At 41.9% G+C, this 21,686-nt stretch overlaps 1 protein-coding gene across 3 annotated transcripts in view; it reads left to right on the top strand.

Moving 5' to 3' along the window:
* ARHGAP6 (Rho GTPase activating protein 6) overlaps positions 1 to 21,686 on the top strand; it is a 506,928-nt gene that overhangs the window by 472,958 nt on the left and 12,284 nt on the right. For all 3 annotated transcript variants that reach the window (XM_079764312.1, XM_079764314.1, XM_079764313.1), the window contains exon 10: positions 10,902 to 10,999. In XM_079764312.1, coding sequence (XP_079620438.1) covers positions 10,902 to 10,999 — 98 coding nt within the window. The remainder of the gene's footprint in view (positions 1 to 10,901; positions 11,000 to 21,686) is intronic.

Below are 21,686 nucleotides of genomic sequence, written 5' to 3'. Positions count from 1 at the left end.
AATGTTAAACCAGGGAATCATTTGTGTGTCTGAAATGGATTCATTCAATTTACATATATATCTAATGGAAAAATAATTTGGTTTTCTTTTTTTACATTTCTATGGATTTCAAAAGAGGAAGGCAGAGGGAGAGAGGGAGAAACATCAGTGATGTTAGAGGATAATTGATTGGCTGCCTCCTGCATGCTCCCTACTGGGGATTGAGAACACAACCCAGGCATATGCCTTTGACCAGAATAGAACCCGGGAACCTCAGTCCACAGGCTGATGCTCTATCCACTGGGACAACCTGGCTAGGGCCAAATTTGGATTTTAAACAAATAAATTCTCAAACAGCCTTCTGAATGAAACTAAGTTCAAGAGGTGAGGTTCTACTGTATTGATGTCTTTGTTTTATTAAGATTTCCTTGGTTTTTACCTAATGTGCTTTTTCTGCCTCAGGATCCAATGCAGGGTGCCGTATTAAAATGTAGTCATCATGTCAGGCCTCATTGGGATCCTCCTGGCTGTACCTTTTACTAGACTTCTTGTTTTAGAGAACCTTAATCTTTCGGTTTGTTTTAAATTCTCAGATGTTATTGATGTTACAGTTGAAAGTTGGTACCCTTTTTTCAAGCTCTTCCTATTTCCTCAACCCCTCAGCCCCTGGTGAACACTTTTCTACTCTGTGTTTCAATGAGTTCAACTGTTTCTATTTTTCATATTCCACATATAAGTGATGTGGGTGCTTGTGTATCTGTGTGTGTGAAGAACATCTTCTTGATCCATTCATCTCTTGATGGACACTTACAATACTTACCTTGGCTATTGTGACTAATGCAGAACGTTACTTAGTATTTTAGTTGTATTAACTAAAATCCCAAAGAACTAAATACCCATATTTAAATTTCAATAAATACATGAATTATCACACTTCACTCCAACACCTGGCTCTTCCCAGGTTGCATGTGGGGTGTGTATGCGTGTGTTCTGGATACACTTCACTGATTTTCTTCACTACTCTCCTCATACTTATTTCTTTTTCTTCCAGAGAACCTCCATCCTACTCAGTACTTTCATGGTTATTGAATGATCCATGGCAGTGTCTGAATTAATCACTTGGATCCATCACAGAGTTGACAGGGAAGTTTCCTCTAGAACTGTGAGGATCAGAATCGTGTGTGTGTGTGTGTGTGTGTGTGTGTGTGTGTGTGTGTGTGTGGTTTGACAGAAAGAGAGAGGAGAGAGAGAAGCATTTTGCAAGTTCCCAGTGAATCTCCTTCTTTCAGGCGTGGGACATCAGCACCCCTCACAGTAACTACTCTTCCTCCATGAGGGACTACCCCATTTACTTATATACGAACAGGATATGCAACCAAGTTCTATATGGAATGGGGACCAACAACTGCTTAAGTAGCAACAAATGTTCACAAAGTAAACACTGTCAGTCACATCTTATTTTGGAACTGAGACATAGGATTCAATCTGAGACTCACATATAGGTCCAGGATGAGAAACATAATTGAGGACTCCTTTAAGGAGGCCTCCTGACACTCTATGTTAATTTGTTAAACTGACTAATTTGCGAAGCTAGATGTGGTGAAGATACTGTCTACAACGATAATGAAAGATAACAGGACTGGAGAGGTACCCTACTGAGTACCCAGGTAAAAGTGTATTATATCTCTAAAGGTGAAGGTTACCTGTAGCGGCAGTCTGTTGAAATAGGTACTGAGTAGAACATGTCAGTCAAATACTTTGCCATGACTGTGAATTATTTACCAGTTTCTTTGTGTAGAATCAGTAATTTTAAGAATGTTAAATATGGATCTCTAATGGGTGTGACCATGACATGAATGGCCTTAAAATTCACACTGAGGCACCAATCATACTTAATGAGGTTTAAAAGCAAGTCAAATTTGGCTGTTAAATTCAGAAGCAGTAGGAACAATTACTCCTTCTCTAACTAGGTCTTATATAATGGGTGTCTATCTGTGAAGGGCCTGTTTTCATTTACATTGTGTCCTTTTTCAACAAGGGTGAAAGGTGTTATTTGATAAGTAGAGATGAAAGGCCACAGGGTAACATTGTTTCAAGCTGATTATAAGGGCAAAAGATTTATTTTTGCTATTCATCAGTTTAGCTTGCCATTATGCACTAGTAAATATTCTAGGACAATAGGAGCTTTGACTATGGGAAATTGAGGCGATACAATAGTTCTAATGGTTAAGTTCCGACATATTTGTATCTATTTTATGATCAGAAACCCCTTTTTTATCACCTTCTCCAAATGTTGGCTGGATAGGGAAGAGAAAGGAATGAGGCTTAAAGCTGTCCATAGTCTAACATCTAAACTGGAAATCACAATCATCATTACACACTGCCAACCCTCACACAACACCCTTAGTCTAACTCCAAAAATGGAAATCTGCCAACCCTCTCATAACACTGTTCCTCATCACCCCTACCACTGCCACCCCCACCCCCAATGCCAAACACAAGCAGAAACAACAACTTCTTTTCTTCTTGCCAGTATGATAAAGATTTAAGAAAAAAGTTCATCTTCAGTCTTCACTATGTCCTTAATCTCAATGTCTGGCTGACTATGGAATGGTTGGTCTGGTGCCTAAACTTGTAGAATTCTACATCCCTCCCTTCTCACATACCTTCTCCCTCCTTTGTTCCTTCCCCATCATCTGAGAACACACAGAGATACAAACACATTTCCTTTATACACATGCTGGTATTTATTCAAGGAGACCATTTAGGTTTTGATATCTACATAATGACCATTTCTCAAATATTATCTCTAGAGAGGCCATGTATTCTCAGGGTCTTCATCTTCAGGTAGACCCTGTGCTTCACTTGTAGTTGAACTCTCTTCTTCTTCTCCTTCTTCATCTTCATTGTATTCTTCATCAATATCTGCTTCTCCTACATCTCCTTCTTCATCTCCATTGTCTTCATCATGATCATCTTCTCTTACTTCTCCTTCTCCTTCCCCTTCTTCCCCTTCTTCTTCTTCTCCTCCTCCTCCTTCTTCTCCTTCTTCTTCTATTCTCCTTCTCCTTCTCTTTCTCCTTCTTCATCTTTATCATCTTCTTCTTCATCTTCTTTTCACCTTCTTCCTCTTCTTCTTCTCCTTCTCCTCTTTCTTCTTCTTCTTTCTTCTTCTTCTTTTTCTTCTTCTTCTTCTTCTTCTTCTTCTTCTTCTTCTTCTTCTTCTTCTTCTTCTTCTTCTTCTCCTTCTTCTCCTTCTTCTCTTTCCCTTTCTCCTCCTTCTTCTCCTTCATCATTATCTTCTTCATCATCCTCAGCCTCGTAGTCCTCCTCATCCTCATTATCCTCAATTGGCTGGATTACTGTGTGTCTCTTGCCTTTCCTTTAGTAAAATACAAGTATCATCCGCTTTCTTTTTCTCTCATTTTCTCCACTTGATTTGAGGACTGAATTTACCTTGCCCGTTATTTTAATTATCTAGTGGGGAAATAAGATAAAGCCAGAAATAAATTAGTTTTAGGAAAGAAATTGGGAAATGGGTGGGAAGTGGGATTGTAATAGAATGACAGTGGATTGATTGAATAGGTGTTTGTGCCAGACAAGGGCAGGGTCAGAGTCTATAGTGGGGAATCAATGAGTAAAAAGAGGAGGCATGTCAATAGGGTAGTCTGACCTTATCATTTTCTTTGTCACTGAGTTCTAAAATGGAGGTCCTGCCCTAACCTGTTTGGCTCAGTGGATAGAGCGTTGACCTGCGGACTGAAAGGTCTCAGGTTTGATTCTGGTCAAGGGCATGTACCTTGGTTGTGGGCACATCCCCAGTGAGAGGTGTGTAGAAGGGAGCTGATCGATGTTTCTCTCTTTCCCTCTCCCTTCCTCTCTGTAAAAAATCAGTAAAATATATTTTTTTAAATGGAGTTCTATTCACTTCAATACTTGTAGATTCTTGGCCCATCCTTGCGGTTGGTTCCATACTTTCTTGGTAACCTTGATTTTATTGTAGCAAATGTGCCATACTCCAGGGCTCCTGAACTCTATATATACATTCCAGGACAATGAGGAGCCACACCCTTCAGCTCTGATTGGCCAACAGTCAGGGGTTGCCATGGTGTGGCTTGACATTACAAAGCCTCAGCTTGACCATCCATGAGCAGGTTTACTCCATGCAGTTAGTCAAGGTTTCATTTTTAATTTGATAAGGTAGGTGTTAATTGTGACTGTTTTATTCCCTCATATGTGCAGTGTTTACATTTTTTCTCTGAAATAGGAAAGACAAAGTTCTTTTGATTTTTGAAAAAGCATTAATTTTTTTGAAAAAGCATTAATTTTTGAAGGAACACATGAAAATCTAAGGCGTTGAGACTCCAGATAAACACAACCATAAATGGTACCCTTAGAAAACATCTGAAGTTCCTCAATAGTTGACTAAAACCCAGTAGAGATTTTTATTTGAAACAGGATGGGTTTTGTTTTTCATTCAAAAGTGCAGAATGAGTTGATTTTTTAAAAAGTGATGTGTTTTTCACAATCCTACTTTTTAGTTTTCATTTTACTATATACCAAAAAAGAAAAAGAGAAAAATCTCTTTGATTATTGAGTCATACTTTTCATTTTTAGAATTTTTGTGTTGATGGGAATAATAGTTCAAGAACCTAATAGAAGTGTTCTGATGATCATCAGCTTAGAAAGGAAATGTATTTTTCTACTCTGGAAATTAATAGCAAGAAGATTTTGCTAGAGCATGACATTGGTATTACTTATAAGCGAAGGAAGCATCTAGACAAAAGTAACAGAGGCAGTGTACAACATGAAGCCCAATAATCCTGGGTTAGTTTTTATTATTTATAGCCATTTCTACCGCATTCATTATGCATCCATTGGGTAGAAAACACACCATTGCCTGTGTTCTAAAAGCATAATATTTATTAAGTGAATGAAGGTCATGGGTGTACAGGTAGCAATTTCAGGAGAGAAAAGAGTAGAGAGGCAAAGGGGGAAAAGAGAGGCATTATTTAAGAAGCATTTAACTGCACAGAGGAGATAAAGCAACTGCAAATGACTGAAAACATCAGGATTTATTATCTTGCATAATCAAAAGCCTAGGGGGACAAAGTTTTAGCAGCTTACTCACACTTCTACTCTCTCTGCTCTTCCATCTTCAGCTGCAATATACTGCAGTCATTTCCAGCCTCTCTCGCAGCCATCATCACATCTAGTAATGGAGGTGTTTCCTCTCCTATATCTCTTTGCAATATGGAGGGGAACCTTTTCCAAAATCTCCTGCAAGACCCACCTTGAGGTACCTTGGTCAGGATTGACACACGTGATCTTGCCCTAGCTGCAGAGGAGGCTAGCTGACAGAACTACAACTCTAGGAGCCTGTATCAGTTCCAGATAGGCAAGTCAAATAATCCCTGACTTCTGGAAATTTATCTTCTAATGTTGTGACCAACCCAAAGGCTTGAGGTCTGATGGAAGAGAAGGAATCAGAGGGGAGAAGCTACACAGAGTCTGGCTTTAAGACCATTGCAGTTGAGGGGCCAAGAAGTCACAAAATGGCCGCGCTGGCGTGGCTCAGTGGTTGAGCGTCAACCTATGAACCAGGAGGTCATGTTCAATTTCTGGTCAGGGCACATACCCTGGCTCTGGACTCAATCCCCAGTAGAGGGCATACAGGAGACAGCCAATCAATGGTTCTCTCATCATTGATCTCTCTCTCTCTCTCTCTCTCTCTCTCTCTCTCTCTCTCTCTCTCTTTCTCCCACACTCCCTCCAACTCTGAAATCAATAAAATATATTAAAAAAAGAAGTCACAAAATATAATTCTAAAAATTCAGGGGGAGGTTAGGAGCAGAGACATATCAAGAGAAAATCCTATAACTTAGTTACCCACCAGAAGTATTAAGCAGAAGAGAAGAAAGTGACGCTTCTCTGTGAGCACACAGGGTAAGAGGCAGCAATGAATGACTTAGTCAAGAAGAAAAGTGCAAAGCAAATATTGGCCACCTCCACGTTATCTGCTCGTATTTTTTTCTTTTTAAGTGTTTAATTTATTATTTTGTCTATTTCCAATCAAATATTTTAACTCTAAACCTCTGTACAGTTGGTAAGGTACTTTCAAATCTTTTAACCCTTTTGATCCCCATAATACCTCCTTAACGAACAGATAGGATATGCCTGGATTTTCAGATGCTGGAACTGAATCCTACAGAAGATGGTTCATGTATCCGAGTTTACATTCATTATAAGCAGCAGAGCCAAAACTGGACCTCAGGGGCTATCAACTCTTAGTCAGATACCTTTTCAATGGCATCCTAATTCCTGAGAAGGAATGCATATGCGAACAACCTACCTGGGTATTACTTACTGTTAGCTCTTTTTCCTATCAATTTATTCCTTTTACTTCTGTTTCTCTATTAAGTATCTAAATTAATAGAAAATGAATGCTCATCAAATTAAACGGAGCAATTCGTTTGAAATTGTTATTAAATAAGAGGCAGTGAAGTGTGCAAATATATACAAAAATTAGAGGTATTATTAGGAAAACAGCAGTGGATACTGTTGTCAAAATACTAACTCAGTTCCAGGTATCATTTCTAATTATTTATACTCATTTTCCCACTGACCCCAATTTTCTGAACCATTCCTTTTTTTAAATTGATTTTAGAGAGATAGAAAGGGAGAGAGAAACATTGATGTGAGAGAGAAACATTGATCGGTTGCCTCCTGCATGCACCCCAACCAGGGATCAAACCTGCAACCTAGGTATGTGCCCTGACCTAGAATTGAACCTGCAACCTTTTGGTGTACAGGACAACCCTCCAACCACCTGAGCAACCTGTCCAGGGCCATATTAATCTTTGAAGCTGCTTTAAATCATTTTGTAACAAGATGAGCTTTAAATAAATCAATTAAAATAATGGATTATGTACACTGTGGTCAGCCTTACATAATAATCAGAAAATATTATCTACCCTTCTTGTAGTACATGGACGCACATTTTTTAACTATATCTTTTTATTCATTTGTAAATAGTGTCTCTAAGCCAAAATGGTATCCTGGGTCTTTTAGAAGGAAACTATAGATAGACTTATAGCACTGACCCTTCCTATTTGCATTAGTTACCAAGTAAAAGTCACATCCTATATAATAAAGAGGTAATATGCAAATTAACCCTCACGCCCTCACAAGATGGCTGCCTACAACCAGGTTGGCAGGGAGTTAGTGAGGGATGACCAAACAACTGAACAAGCAGGCTGCATGGGGCAGCCAGGCCGGTAGGGGGGGGGGCCAGTTAGGGGCGACCAGGCTGTCAGGCAGGTGAGTGATTAGGAGCCAACAGTCCAGGATTGTGAGAGGTATGTCCAACTGCCGGTTCATTCCCCCAAGGGGTCCTGGATTGGAGAGAGTGCAGGCTGGGCTAAGGGGACCCCCTCTCATGCACGAATTTTGTGTGCACTGGGTCTCTAGTATTATACATAAAACAAATCTCAATAATTTTAATTGGTTTGCAATCAGGCCTAGTTAAAAGAGTGAAAATTTTGAATTGCAGGGTAGTTTAACAAAATTTATGGAAAGTTACTTTTTAAATAATACTTCCTGTTAGCTATTCTAATTATTTATCCAAGTTAATTTACAATTAGACCCACCATATTCTCTGAAAGAATAAATATTGTGATACCAATACTCAGAAGGACTTGCATGCTAGTTGCTTGTTTTTTGGTGGGAATGGATTGGTGCTTGTAGCAAAAAAAATTTACTACCTGGTCTAAGCATAAAAATTTTAAAATTAAACTAACTGGGTGAAAATACACATATAGTTAATAATTTGCTTATGTAATTTTGGGCCTCTTATTTTTTGCTTTGCTATTCATTTTTTTAAAAAAAACTGGGTACTCTCTCTTCTCATTTTTCCTTCTCATTTTAGGTATGACCTTTTGAAAAAATTGATACAAGCATGCTTATCTGTTGGTCATGTTATCTGAAAAATTCACAGTAAAAATGATCAGTCCTTTTATTTGTTTAATGTATTCAATAAAGTAAGAAAATAGAGTCTCTCAGCCTTGACCTAAAAGTCCTGTTCCTTTCCTTCTTTCATTCTCATTCCCAGACCATTGCATTTGGTCAAAGAACTTTAAATGCCATCTGTGTGTGTCTCTCAAATTTCTATGTCCAGCCCAACCCTCCCCCGGGAAACCCAGGTCTTTATTCCCAATTGCCTACTAGATCTTTCCTTCATTCAGATGTCTCATAGGCCTCTCACCCTTATTAATATCAAAGCCACACTCCTAATCTTGACCCTGGCCTCTTCCTCCTACAATTCTCTATACCAATCAATGGCAACCCCATCCTTCCAGGTGCCTAGGCCCAAAATGTTGGTCATTCTTTCTTCCTTTCCTTCTACTACTCCTTCTCTCTTTTTCTCTCTCCACCCACAAATTAGCTATGCCATCATCTCTGTCTTTACTATCTCCAAGACTCAAATCATTCTCATCAGCTCACCATTATGGTTCAACACGCCAGCATCTTTCTAGATGTATCAACAGTCCCTCTCTGCACTTCCTGCTTCACTCTTGCTTTCCTGCAATCTGTTATCAACTCAGCAGCCAGAATGATGACAATTCATGTTAGTCCTCTGCCCAAAACCTCCAGTGGCTCTCCACCCACTTAGATTGAGAACAGAAATCCTTATCAGACCCGTAAAACTCTACAACATCTGGCCTTGGCCACCTGAGCCACTTCCTATCTCTAGCCTCCTTCCTCTCACTCTGTTCCAACCTCACTAGCCTCCTTGCTGCTCCTGATTCCGGATCTTGCGGATTTTTTTCTTCCTTTTGCTTGGAATGATTTTCTGTAATTGCTTCATCAACTTCAGTTCTCTGCTAAAAGTCAGTTTCTCTGTGGCCTGACTATACTATTTAAATTGCACTCCCTTCCCTAGAATTCTCCATCTGCCTTTCTTAGCTTTGCTTTTCTCCATGGGATCCATGCTATGCTTTGTTTGTTTAATGTCAGGCTTCTCGTATTCATTGTCAGCTTCTAAGAGACGAAGATTCTTGTCTGTCTGATTTGTATCTGAATCCCAGCTTCCAGTGCTGGGTAGTCAGTGAGCACTCGCTGAATATTTATGTATATTTATGTATGAATTAAAGGAAGGCGTTGGGGAAAGGCCAGAGGGAGAACAATAGTCTAGGTTACACTTCGCCCTTGAGCCCTTGAGCTTAGGGTTGCTAAACAGTTGGTTCTCCAGAGGGAACTTGGGGTATAACTGTTGTAAGAAGAGGGAAATGGGGGCTGGAACAGATGACCACTACAGAGAGACAATGGGGGCTTGAACTTGAATCATTGCAGTTGGAATGGAAGACAGAGGAAGGAAGCAATGGGCATCATGGAGATGAGATCTCCTGACTCTGAACAGGGAGGGGAAAGGACACAGAGAAGCTTGAATGCGACCCAGATTTTGCATTTGTGAGACTGGGGTTTGGCAATGTCATTAATAGTGATTCAGGATAAAGTAGGAGGAACAGATTTATGAAAGAAAGAAACTGTTTTTGTTGCTTTCTCATCCCTGTTTTCATTAATAAAATTGTTTCCAGCTTCTCAAAGCTCAAGAAGAATTGAGTGCTGCAAGAGGCAGGAGGCAAATTCTCCCACCAACCACTTATTCTCTGAAGACTTGTCCCCACAGTTCTTAAGAGTCTTATCTCCAAGCCCACATCTGAGAGAATCAGACTGAAAATGTCTCTCAATAGATTGAATTTCCTTTGGTTGAGCTACCAGTGTTTACAGCATAGAAACATTAGAGCTGCATTCGGTCTTTTTTTTTCTTTTTAAAATATATTTTTATTGATTTCAGAGAGGAAGGGAGAGAGGGATAGAAACATCAATGACGAGAGAGAATTATGGATCGGCTGCCTCCTGCATGCCCCACACTGGGGATCAAGCCCGCAACCCCGGCATGTGCCCTGACCGGGAATCAAACCAACCTCCTAGTTCATAGGTTGACGCTCAACCACTAAGCCACGCCAACTGGGCCAGTCTTTTCTTGTAGAACATTTCCATATGAGTGATTTGGGATCATAAGGCCATTTTCGAATGCACTGTGAGTTAGGCTTGGAAAAACATGGGATATTCATCTATAGAACTCTAGTGAATGCCTTGTCAGATTATGAAGCAAGAAATGTAACTATTCATGGGCCAGGATGCAAGAAAGGAGTGAAGACAGGCACTGAATAATAAAATGGCCTGTGCGGATGTAATAGTCTGCATTTTTTCAGTGTTTACTAACTGCCAGGTACTGTTCTAAGTCCTCAACATATAATAAGTCATTTAATCTCCCCAACAGCTATTTGTGGTGCATACTATTATTATCTCCATTTTACAGGTGAGGAAATAGAAATATGGGAAGGTTATGTACCTGGCAGAAGGTCCCACAGCTAGTAAGTGGAACTAGGGCTCAAACACAAGCTGTCTGGCTCAAGGACCTGTCCTCTTAATAAACTGATTACATGTTCCAGAACTTCCCAAGACAGTTGTAATTTATGCCTATTATGAACCCTAGAAAGTGACCCCATTTGGACAATAAATTATGAATACCATGTCTCTTAACTACAATCTTTTTCTCACTCAAAGCCAAGAAAAATCGAGTCTGAACAACAGAGGGATCCAAGTGATCAGACTGTATCTCCAGTCATAAGTGAAGTGACAATTCGGACTCAATATGACTATTTGGTAATCATCCAGCTTGCCCTAAGAATTCAACTAGCTGTAGGGCTTGGTGTAGGCTTGGTCTTAACCAACCAGTCATTCTGTTCTCTTACACTCTTAAGGCTCTGTTTTCTGCTCTAAGGAAGTTGCCCGTGGCCATGGTTTGCCTCTTTCTGGGATGGTTTTATTGATGCCTCAACATTCGGCCCCTCCAGGTTCCCCCGGATCTCCAGAACGAAGTGCTGGTCAGCCTGCTGCAGACCGACCCCGATGTGGTGGACTATTTGCTCAGAAGAAAGGCCTCCCAATCCTCGTGAGTATGCCAGGTTCTACAGCTGCCTGGGGATTTCTCTTTCCATTTCTGAACCGTTAGAAAAGTTTACATAACTCCACACAGGGTGATTTGAAGCGGCATTTTTGGCAACTGGCACAGCTGGTCAGTCCACCTAACTAGAAACCGCTTTGGCCTCACCGATCCACTTATTGAATTAGGAACTGCTTTACAGGATTTTTTTTTTTTCATTTTCATTTTTGGCTTTTACTAGTCCCTTGACGTCCTTTGGACTGTGTTTACCAGAAAAAAAAAAAAAGCACCAAGTCACTGGCAAGAAGCTCAAGGGGCTGACTAGGATGCACATCAGTGATTCTCCTTCCAGAATTCTGATAACTGTTCTTAGGGGCCTGCATGCATCTTACATGTGTCATTTACCAGCACAAGTGACGCATTACCAAACCACAAGACAGGCCTCAGCCCAGGCCCAGGTGCCATTTGAAATTAGAGGTAGGCACCGTCTGGACTCCCCCCGCCCTTTCCAGCTGGCATCCTTTTGATAAAAATACACGCTGGTCTCCACGTGCACCATAGCTGCAATGAGTAAAATGCAAGCCATGCTGTGGGCTGCTTTGCCACCATTTTTGCCCCAAAGTGGGAGCACTGAATTTTTACATTAGTCAGATTTTATGATTAATTGAAACCATTTGCTACAGAGGCAGAGGATATGGGGGTTCTGAGCACTTGTCAAACCCAGTTAAGGGGATAATATTGCATCCGTTACCAGGAGCGATGTTGCCCCCATGACCCCCAGCCTTACATTGGTGACAGAAAAAGTTGTTGTTGCCCTAGCCGGTTTGGCTCAGTGGATAGAGCGTCAACCTGCAGACCAAAGGGTCCCGGGTTCGATTCTGGTCAAGGGCACATACCTCAGTTGCAGGCTCTTCCCCAGTCTGGGCCCTGGTCAGATGTGCAGGAGGCAACCAACCAATGTGTTTCTCTCACATCGATGTTTCTCTGTGTCTCTCCCTCTCTCTTCCACTCTCCCTAAGAATCAATGGAAAAATATCCTCGTGTGAGGATTAACAAAAAAAGAAAAAGTTGTTGTTAATCTCTCATGAAAGTATCATTTATGTTGTGCTTTTAGTCTATGAAATTTCAACAATTCTACAACACATTTTCCCCAATGTTTTATCATCTCTGAGGTTGAGATTCACCCTGTAATCAATGGCACGTCCTAATTTAATTCATGGCACTTTTTTCTTTCTTAAATGTATATAAAATCATGGTATATCCTATTCAACGATAGCTTAGAAACATCAACACGTGAAATTGTGCCTGTATGCCGACGCCAAATTTGATGTGCTAATTTTCATTTAAAGCTATTTCATGTACAAAAATACTATATTCTTGAGAGAGATTTGGTGAAAAGGAATGCTGCGTTGCTCAGGCCGCCTTCATCCCTGGGTCATTACACTTATAGCTCTGCTAAATCCAGCTGCTCCGTCCCCTGCAGAGCAGGGAGAAGTATTAATTGGCTCATCCTTTCAAGTGCACTTTTGAAAATCCGTCTCTCTGCTGATCATTATCAGGCCTGCGGTCTAAGTAAGACATTCTGCCCCATCCAAGGCCCCAGAGGCGCGAGTGAATACAAGTGCGCTCAAATGACTCAAATTGGCTGGCATTTCATGGTCTTGCTTTTTCACATCAGAGAATCAGGTTCACTTAAAAACTTCCTCGAATTTTAACTGTCATCCAGGTAGAAGTTCTCATTTGAAATATCACAGGGCTTTTCTTCACAGTGTAACGCGCATCACCGGAATTTTAATGAACTCGCTGGCTTTCCTTCTCTGTGCAAGAGAACAGATGAGAGGGCATTTCTGCTTGCGAATGGCTCATTAAGCTGCATTTGGAACATTCGGGGGCTACTCCGCGGGGAAAGCTAGACAACACACCTAAAACACCCACAGATTTTGACTTGCCAATTGTTATATGGCATTAGACTTGGAAGAAGGGTCGATAAATAGTTATGTTTCTGTGTTTTTCAAGTATGTTCTTTGCATATCAATGCCAGGGGATGAACCTTTTATTCTTTACTCTGGCGTCTTCTTTCCGCTATCCCTGTGAAAATGGGAATTGTAAGGTCGAGGCGGGCTGACCCGAGAGCAAGATCTTGGGTGAGTGTCAGGCTTCAAGGGAAAGAGGGAGCTCGCGGTGCCCTGTGGTTGTCAGGGACTGGCAATGTCCAACATGAAACGTGGAGAAGACTTAGGAAGGAGGAGAAGAGAGTGTTTGCTTTCCTCTTCAAGGTGCAGGCCAAGACACAGCCCAGGACGTGGATAATGATGGCATAACGGGAAAATACATAAATTAATCAATAGACATTTCTTTTTAATGGCCTTTCCAGGCTTGAGAGTCGTATCCCTCAATCTGTAGGTAGTCTGCTCCTGCCTTAAATGAGAGCTTCTCAAGCTTTCCTGCGCACACAGGCCAGCAGGGATCTTGTTAAAATGCTCTTTCTGAATCAGTCGGTGTCGGGGAGGGCGTCTGCGAATCTGGTTTCTCTCAAGCTCCCAGGTGATGCTATGATCCACACTTGGAGCAGCGAGAGCTGCAAACATCAAGACATGTTCTGGACTTTAAGAGCTCACAGCCTTATAGAAGGAGGTCGACACGGGTCAAAATAATAGGTGTGTGATTAAAGATGTCACGGAGTACAAAACGAGATGTGCTGGGCCAGTGGTCGGCAAACTGTGGCTCTCGAGCCGCGGTTTGCCGCTCTGTTGACTAATGAGTTTGCCGACCACTGGGACAGGGGCTTAATCACAAGGAACAACAACAGCCTGTAATTATTGGAATCAAGAGTCTAGGTCAGTGGTCGGCAAACTGTGCTGGGCCATCGGGGCTCAGACTTGCCTGTCCAATAGGAACTACCTGGGAGCTTGAAGAACAAGTCCACCTGGGCACCCCCCTCCCCCCTGGAGATTCCGACTCATTTGTTCTGGAGTGAAGTCTGGGCATTGGGATTTTTTAAAGCTCTCCATGTGGTTCTGCTGAGCAGCCAGGGGTGCGAATCTCTGGCTTAGATCCACCACAATAGACACTACATAGTTCCTATCACAGTGGGTGAATTTTGACATTGAAGAGGGGTCCTTGTGTTGACAAGGGAAGGGAGCTAATACTCCACACCATAAATCCATGACAATGATAGACCACAGTGGTAATGAATTATCGTGCCCCAGCTGCCAGATGGTGCTGCTACCTTGGTATGTCAATTATCCATCAATAGCCCAGCCCTGTCTAGTATAACATGCTGGTTCCAAGCTTTGGATGCAGAGCCAGATGGCCTGTGTTCAAATTTTTGGTCCACTGCTATTAGCTGTGTGGTCTTAGAGAAATAAATTCATCTCTCTCTCTTTCTCAGTTTCCTCATCTGTAAATTACAGATAAAAACTTTATAGAGTTGTGCTATTAGAATAGTATAGGTTTTTAAATCAATGCTAATGATTACTATCATGTCACTTCAAGTTTCACCATTTTCTTCATTTGCAACTACTTACCAAAGACTTGGGCATCACTAGGTTTTACTTTGCTACCCAGCAGATAGCAACCTATGAAGGCAAGGTGACTCCATCCACGTTAAGTTGTGTGCAGTGTCTAAAGACAGCCCACCGCCCTAGCTGGTTTGGCTCAGTGAAGAGAGCGTTGGCCTGCACACTGAAGGGTCCCGAGTTGGATTCCAGTCCCTTTTTTGCTGTATTTTCCTTGAGGCTCCTGTTCTTTGCCACCAGTTCACATATACCTAAAAAAGGGCTTTAGATTCCTGTGCCCCACTGAGAACTGCACACGATTTGGAGTGGAAAAGTAACTTTTCAAAAGAGTATAGAACCAAGAAAAAGAACACATTTAGGACAACTTCTGTCTTGAAAGATCAAACACTTAGTGGTGCTTGGGAAGTAATGTTTTGTTTTGGTGGGAGTTTTTCTCTTCTTTATGCAACAATAGAATTGGCGGAGTGAAAGGAGGATTCGTTATTTTTTTCCTGCTTGTCTGCTTACATTTTTGGCTTTAACTGAAACATAACGCCAAAGAGAAGACATTTATATTACTAACAATGAAGACTTGAGGTTTTAAAATTTCTTGTCTGGTATATTCCTTAGGATGATAGGCTCTTTTCTTCAAAGATACTTAAAATAAAACCCCCTGCTTTGACTTAGGGATGTAGGGAAATAGGGAATGATAATGGAAGGTAAATCAAAGAGCACAGGGTACGTGGAATTCAGGTATTTGCAACAGAACAAGGTGTCATATCTGGGCTGGGACCAGGGTGAGCAAAAGCAGGCAGGCACTCACGTAGGTGCAAAATTTAAGGGTATGCCAAAAAAAACTCACTCATCAAGATAAACAATATTGAGCCCTAGCCAGTTTGGCTCAATGAATAGAGCGTCGGCCTGCAGACTAAAAGGTCCTGAGTGCTATTCTTGGTCAAGGGCACATGCCTATGTTGCGGGCTCAATCCCCAGTAGGGGGTGTGCAGGAGGCAGCTGATCAATGATTCTCTCTCATCATGGATGTTTCTCTCCCTTTCCCTTCCTCTCTGAAATCAATAAAAAAAGATAAACAATATTAAAATGTAATATTTTTTAAATCAAAGTTAATGCCAAATATCTATTATGAACAAAATATCAAAAAATTTTAAAAGACTAGTGGCAGGCCAAGCCATACTGGAGCCAGAAGCAAAAGATACCCTGGCTTAAAGGAAAACAAGTCATTAATAATGTTTTATGAATATACTTCTTTGTTCATTTTATTTTCAACTGAGAGAGTTGCTCTGTGTGAAAAATTTTCGGGACCAAGTACCAATCTTAAATAATTTTTAATTAAGTTAACCCAAATTAAAATAATGATAAGATTTTGTTTGGGCATAAATAAAGTTTTAAACTTAATATAATATTGTAACTTGTATCTACTTTTCAATTTTTCAACTGTTTTAATGTTCTGGGAAATATTAATCATTAAAAATTAAATAAAAACATATATACCTCTACAGTATACAGGACAGAGTAGAGCATTTCCCTACTGTATACTGGAAACAAAATCAAAATAAAACAAATTGAACTGCATTTGGGGAGAAGATCGGTATGAATGAACCAAATCTTTACTATATAGTTTTACATTTCATTGTATTTAATTCTGTTAGCAGCCTTCACAAAGTTTTTACTGAAATTGCCCCCAAAATAGCAAAACCAGTGACCAGCCAATCAAGACCATGGGTAAAGACCCATAGTTGGCTCAAAGGATAAAATTTCAGAACTGGAAAGTAATTGTTTTGTTGAGTTGGATGTTTCTCCTATTGAATAATAACTATCTTCATGACATGGAGGAATATTAGGCATTCTCATCATTTAAAGGCATCCCATTTCAATTATCAAATAAATATTTATTTTAATATTTCAATGATGGTCATTAAAAAGGTCTTCTTCCACAAAACCATGGGTGTTAAAAGATGGACTATAATTTGTTTTCCTTTTACTAGGATTTGTAAAAATCAAAACAGTTCTCAGGAAATTTTCAGAGATAAGAAATTGGGCTTTACCAGTATAGCAATGAATCTTATTGACTGGCAGTAGCTGGTGACGTCAACTGTCATGCTCGATTCATTGGAAATTATGAAGCATTAAACACACACACACACACACACACACACACACACACACACACACACACACCCTCCATTCCAGAAAGCCTTTTTAGCAAATTACAGGAACAGCATACATGGAATAGAGAATTTCATAATGGAAAATTCCAAAAAGCATAAATGTACCGTCTGTGGAAAGACAATTCAAGATGGCAGGAGAATTTATCACATCACCTCTTCCAGCACCTTACTGTGCTTCACAGCTCCTTTACAGACTAGCAAATAATCGATTGGAAGATGTTTTATGAGGCATACTAGGAATAAAGTGAATAAAGTCATCATTGTTTTCTCTTTACCTGTCATAAATGCTTCCATGTGCCAGGACTATTAGGAAGGACTTAATACGAGCTAGAAATGAGGGGACAAATTTCACCAAAGCCTTGGGCAACTTCTAATGCCAGGGTGCTACTTTCATCTCCCAGTAGGGAGTTTGGATCCATGCCTGCTTCTCCTAGGGGTAGGGTGCCTTTGTCCCTAGGATTCTGCGTAAGGGATGCCTTGCAGAACTGAGTTTGATTAATGTGAAAATCCCCCATAGATCCAGAGCTGCTGTGGCAGTGGATTTCCCAGGACAATTAATAACGTCTGAGATGGTTATGTGCTTTGACTTCCAACAGACTGAGGTTTATCAGTTGAGTCACTGAGCCAAGAATGAAGCCAACGCAAGTTTGAAATCTCCAAAGATGTTTCTCACTGGCGTAGCTCCTCGAGGAGCTGGGCCGGCCACATCCGGTAATTGAACCGGAGTTTTCTATTTATCCACAGAACGAGTTCTGTGCCTCCGGCTGCAGGGCAGGCCTGCCCACAATGCCCTGCCGGTGTGTTCACACCCTGACATGGAGGGACCAGCTAAGGGTGAGAAAGCGATTCACTCTCCATGTCCATCTCATGCTTAGTTGAGTAGCTGAGGCTAGCCATGCATGCTGTGGATGGTCCTGGGGTTTTCAGGTCTCATGAGGAATCCATCCATTCACGGGAACAAACCTATGTCAACGGGCAACCTATCCACCAGATTCCCAACCTCAAACCCATTACATCCCAAGACATAGATAATGAGGCCACTATGTCTTTTAAACTATTCTCATCTAGTGAATCACTGGCTAGGGTAAATATTTTATGCAAATTAATACATGACTATTTTATTGCCTTTACTTGGAGCACTGAAGTTAAAATGGTCTTCATGGAGTTGAATCATCTTAGAGGCAAATCTTGGAGAAGACGTTGGTGGCTGCTTAGCTTATGTTTTCAGAGATACCCAAACGGGAGTCCTAGACTTTTTTTCCAATAGATTTAATGATAAAGCAATGAAATGACACTAACATTTGTTAAAGCGTTGAACTGCTTATGTTGTAGTGAGAATCCTGAGGTGTGAATAAAATAGTTTTGTTTTCATTGGTGGGCTCTCATGTGGAAAGACAATCTTGGATTATGGGTTATTAGGCAACTCTGGCCACCACCTTACTGATCCTAGCTGTAGTCACTTTGATGGCTCGACTTAGGAGAATGTACGAGAAGGGCAGAGAAAAGCAGATTGGCCTCTCCGGCCCCCTTCTCACCTCAACATGTTCTGATCGATAACCAAACTCCATTCAGTTATCTGGACCCTGCTGACCGAGTTCACTGGTATGGGCACACTCTCCCTCCTTTACTCAGCCGTGGTCCCAATCACCTCAAGGTCAAGACTCCATTTACCCCCACTGCCAGTCAGTGCAGAAGTTTGGGCCATTATTTGTGGTTTCTCTCCCAATTTGGCATAGTATTTCCTTGACCTGTGGTCGCATGTATGGCTTAAGGAAGGGAAGGTTGGTTTGGTATCAGAGGTTCTCAAACTTCCCGTGCATCAAAATTACCTGGAGAGCTTTTTGAAATACAGTTTTCTAGCCCCATGTCCAGACATTCCCTTACAGTAGGCAGCTTCATGCTTCATGGCGGGAGGGAGGCGGGGAGAGAGGCAACCTGTACAGTCGCACAGGACCCCACACTCAGAAGAAGCCCACATTTGGCTTAATGATCTGCTCTCACCATCTTTAAATTCTTAGTTATTTTTTAACTCGGGGCCCTGCCTGTTCATTTTTCACTGGGCCCCATATAGTATAGCCAATCCTGTCATAGGCCTAGAATGGAGCTTGAGAATTTGCATTTCCAACAAGTTTCTTTTCAGAGTCAGCCCAAAGGACAGAGGAAAGGGACAGTGGCTCCACCTCCTCCTCTCTCACCCCTGCTTGATAAGATCCCATCATAACCATGAAAATGAAGGAAGAGAGAGTGTCGCAGTTTCTGTCATTTTTGTTATGATTATTATTGTTGTTCTTGTTTTATGTTAACCAAACTGAATGTTCTCATGAAGCATGCTGCCCTTTCAGTCCCCCCAACACTTAATGTGGGTGTGACTTCCCTGTCTAAATGTCTGTCCAAAAACAATTTGTTGAAGCGGCTTGAAAAAATATGTAAAGTGGAACAATACTGTGGTAAGTAATTTGAGAAACTGGGGACAGGAAAACAATGGAGTGAGAAGATAAGATGCAGTTGGGGTGTGAAACACACAGAAGCACACCGGAAGCTCCAGTACACCAACTCGAGGGGAGCCCCAATTCCACAGAGCCTTTTAGCACTCATTGCAAAGTCAGATACATTATTATTACACTAGAGGCCCAGTGCACGAATTCGTGCACAGGTGGGGTCCCTCAGCTTGGTCAGCGATGGGGCCCATCTGGGCCATCTTGCCCAGTCCCGATTGGGGCTGGCCAGCCAAGGGGAGGAAACGTGGGAGGTTGGCTGTGGGTCAGTGCGCATCACAGCGACCGGTTGACGGATCGTTCAGTCAACCAGTTGTAACGGTCACTTAGGCAATATATATAGGCCACTTGCACCCACTGCCAGCACCTGACACCAGCCCCTATCACTTAGTGCTGTCATTATATATATATATATATTAGATATATGTATATATTAGAGGCCCGGTGCATGAATTCGTGCATGGGTGGGGTCCGGCCAGCCTGGCCAGGGGGAGGGGACATGGGCGGTTGGCCAGCCTGCCTGCTGGTCGAACTCCTGGTCGAAGGGACAATTTGCATATTAGCCTTTCATTATATAGGATAGGATATACACTGAGTGGCCAGATTATGTGTTCAGAGATCATAATAATCTGGCCACTCAGTGTATATCCTATATAATGAAAGGCTAATATGCAAATAGACCGAAAGGTAGAACAACCGAACAACTGGTCGCTATGACGTGCGCTGACCACCAGGGGGCACACGTAGACCATGGTGGGCGTCAGCCACGGCGGGATGATGGAGCAGGTGAGCGGGGGCTCCAGACCAAGGCGGGGCACTGGTCCCTGTCATTGGGGCGAGCCTCTGGTGGCTACTGAAAATTCTTTGCTCTCGCGCGCCGTGGTCCCACATGGTTGCTTGCACCTGTTGCCAGAGCTGCCACTCGCACCCACTGCCAGCACTTGGTGCCGGCCCCTCTCGCTCAGCGCTATCAGCAGGTCCGAGTGGCAGCTGCCAGCCCCGATTGCCCCTCAGGGCTTCTCCACCTCCCCCTGCTCCTAAGAGGCAATCGGGGCAGCAGCCACAGCTCACACTCGCTAACGGTGCCGGCACCACTTGGACCCACTGCTGGTGCCGGCCCCAATCACTCCACACCATCAGTGGATGAGAGCAGGGCCAGCGCCATCAGCATGTGGGAGCGGCGGGGGCAGGAGCGGGGCTGCTGGCAGACAGGGGACCGGGGGCCATGGCGAGAGGGGCTGAGACCTGCCCCTGTGCCCACTGCAGCCTCAAGGCCCACAGTTCTTTTCAAGGTGCACAAATTCATGCACTGGGCCTCTAAAAAATATATATATATATATATATATATATATATATATATATATATATATATATAGAGAGAGAGAGAGAGAGAGAGAGAGAGAGAGAGATGATGATGATGATGATGATGATGTGTGGTTCCATAGGACTCTATAGCCTACTTGCTTGGTAGAAACCCAAAAGTCTCTAGTACTGAGACTTAAAAGAAACTTCTTCCATAGGGTATGTGTCTTTATGCACATAACCATTGGCTGAATCTGCAAGTTATTTTGTTGAATGTATTTTCTTCTGTATGTTTTGTAAGACAGATGAGCAAGACATGAGACAGAACTAGGGGGTTCTCCGTGAGCTAAAATATGACCTTTCTAATGCTTTCCTCCCAATATGAGGGGTCAAAAAGGTATTTGTAGCTCTGATAGTTATTTTGTTTTGGCTAATGAATCGACTTAACTCTCTTTATAATAAGGCTTTATGTACCCACTATTATTGATATAACACCATGGCTGATAGAGGAGACATTTTCATTAATGACTACAAAAAAAATGTTAACAAGGAAAACTACTAAAATTAATCCAGTAATATGATTTCTAGCCCTAACAAGAACATAGAACCCCGATTCTGAGCTGAGCTCCACGTAGCTACCAGTTCAATACATTCAATTTTTCTCCTCACAAGTTTCCCCACACAGAGCCAAGCCCATGATAACACACAAGTGTCCAGCTGTTTTGTTTTGTGTTCCCTCCACTAAAATTAGGGAGACTCCTTTCTCTTTGATTAGATATGGAGAAGAAATCGTTTCTCCCCACTTTCCAGCAGAAGTAGTAAGTACCTTTTAGTTTTCTTTCATTCATGGGAGGCCTAAAGTTTCTGGAAAAGCATCCACACGGTTGTTGTCTGGCTCTTTCCCATAAGGTTGTTTAAAGAGGCCCTAGCTGGTGTGCTCAGTGGATAGAGCATCAGCCTGCAGACCGAAGGGTCCCAGGTTTGATTCTGGTGAAGGGCACATACCTCAGTTTCAGGCTCCTCCCTGGCCCAGGCCCTGGTCAGGGCGCGTGCAGGAGACAAGCAATCGATGTGTTTTTCTCACATCAATGTTTCTCTCTGTCTTTCCCTCTCTCTTCCACTCTCCCTAAAAATCAATGGAAAAATATCTTTGGGTGATGATTAACTAACTACCTACCTACCTACCTAAATAATTAAATAAATAAATAAATAA

The sequence above is a fragment of the Cnephaeus nilssonii genome (assembly GCF_951640355.1).
Source record: "Cnephaeus nilssonii genome assembly, chromosome: X".
NCBI classification, from domain to species: domain Eukaryota; kingdom Metazoa; phylum Chordata; class Mammalia; order Chiroptera; family Vespertilionidae; genus Cnephaeus; species Cnephaeus nilssonii.
The sequence above is the reverse complement of the archived record's forward strand: the minus strand, read 5'-3'. Positions and strand labels throughout refer to the sequence as shown.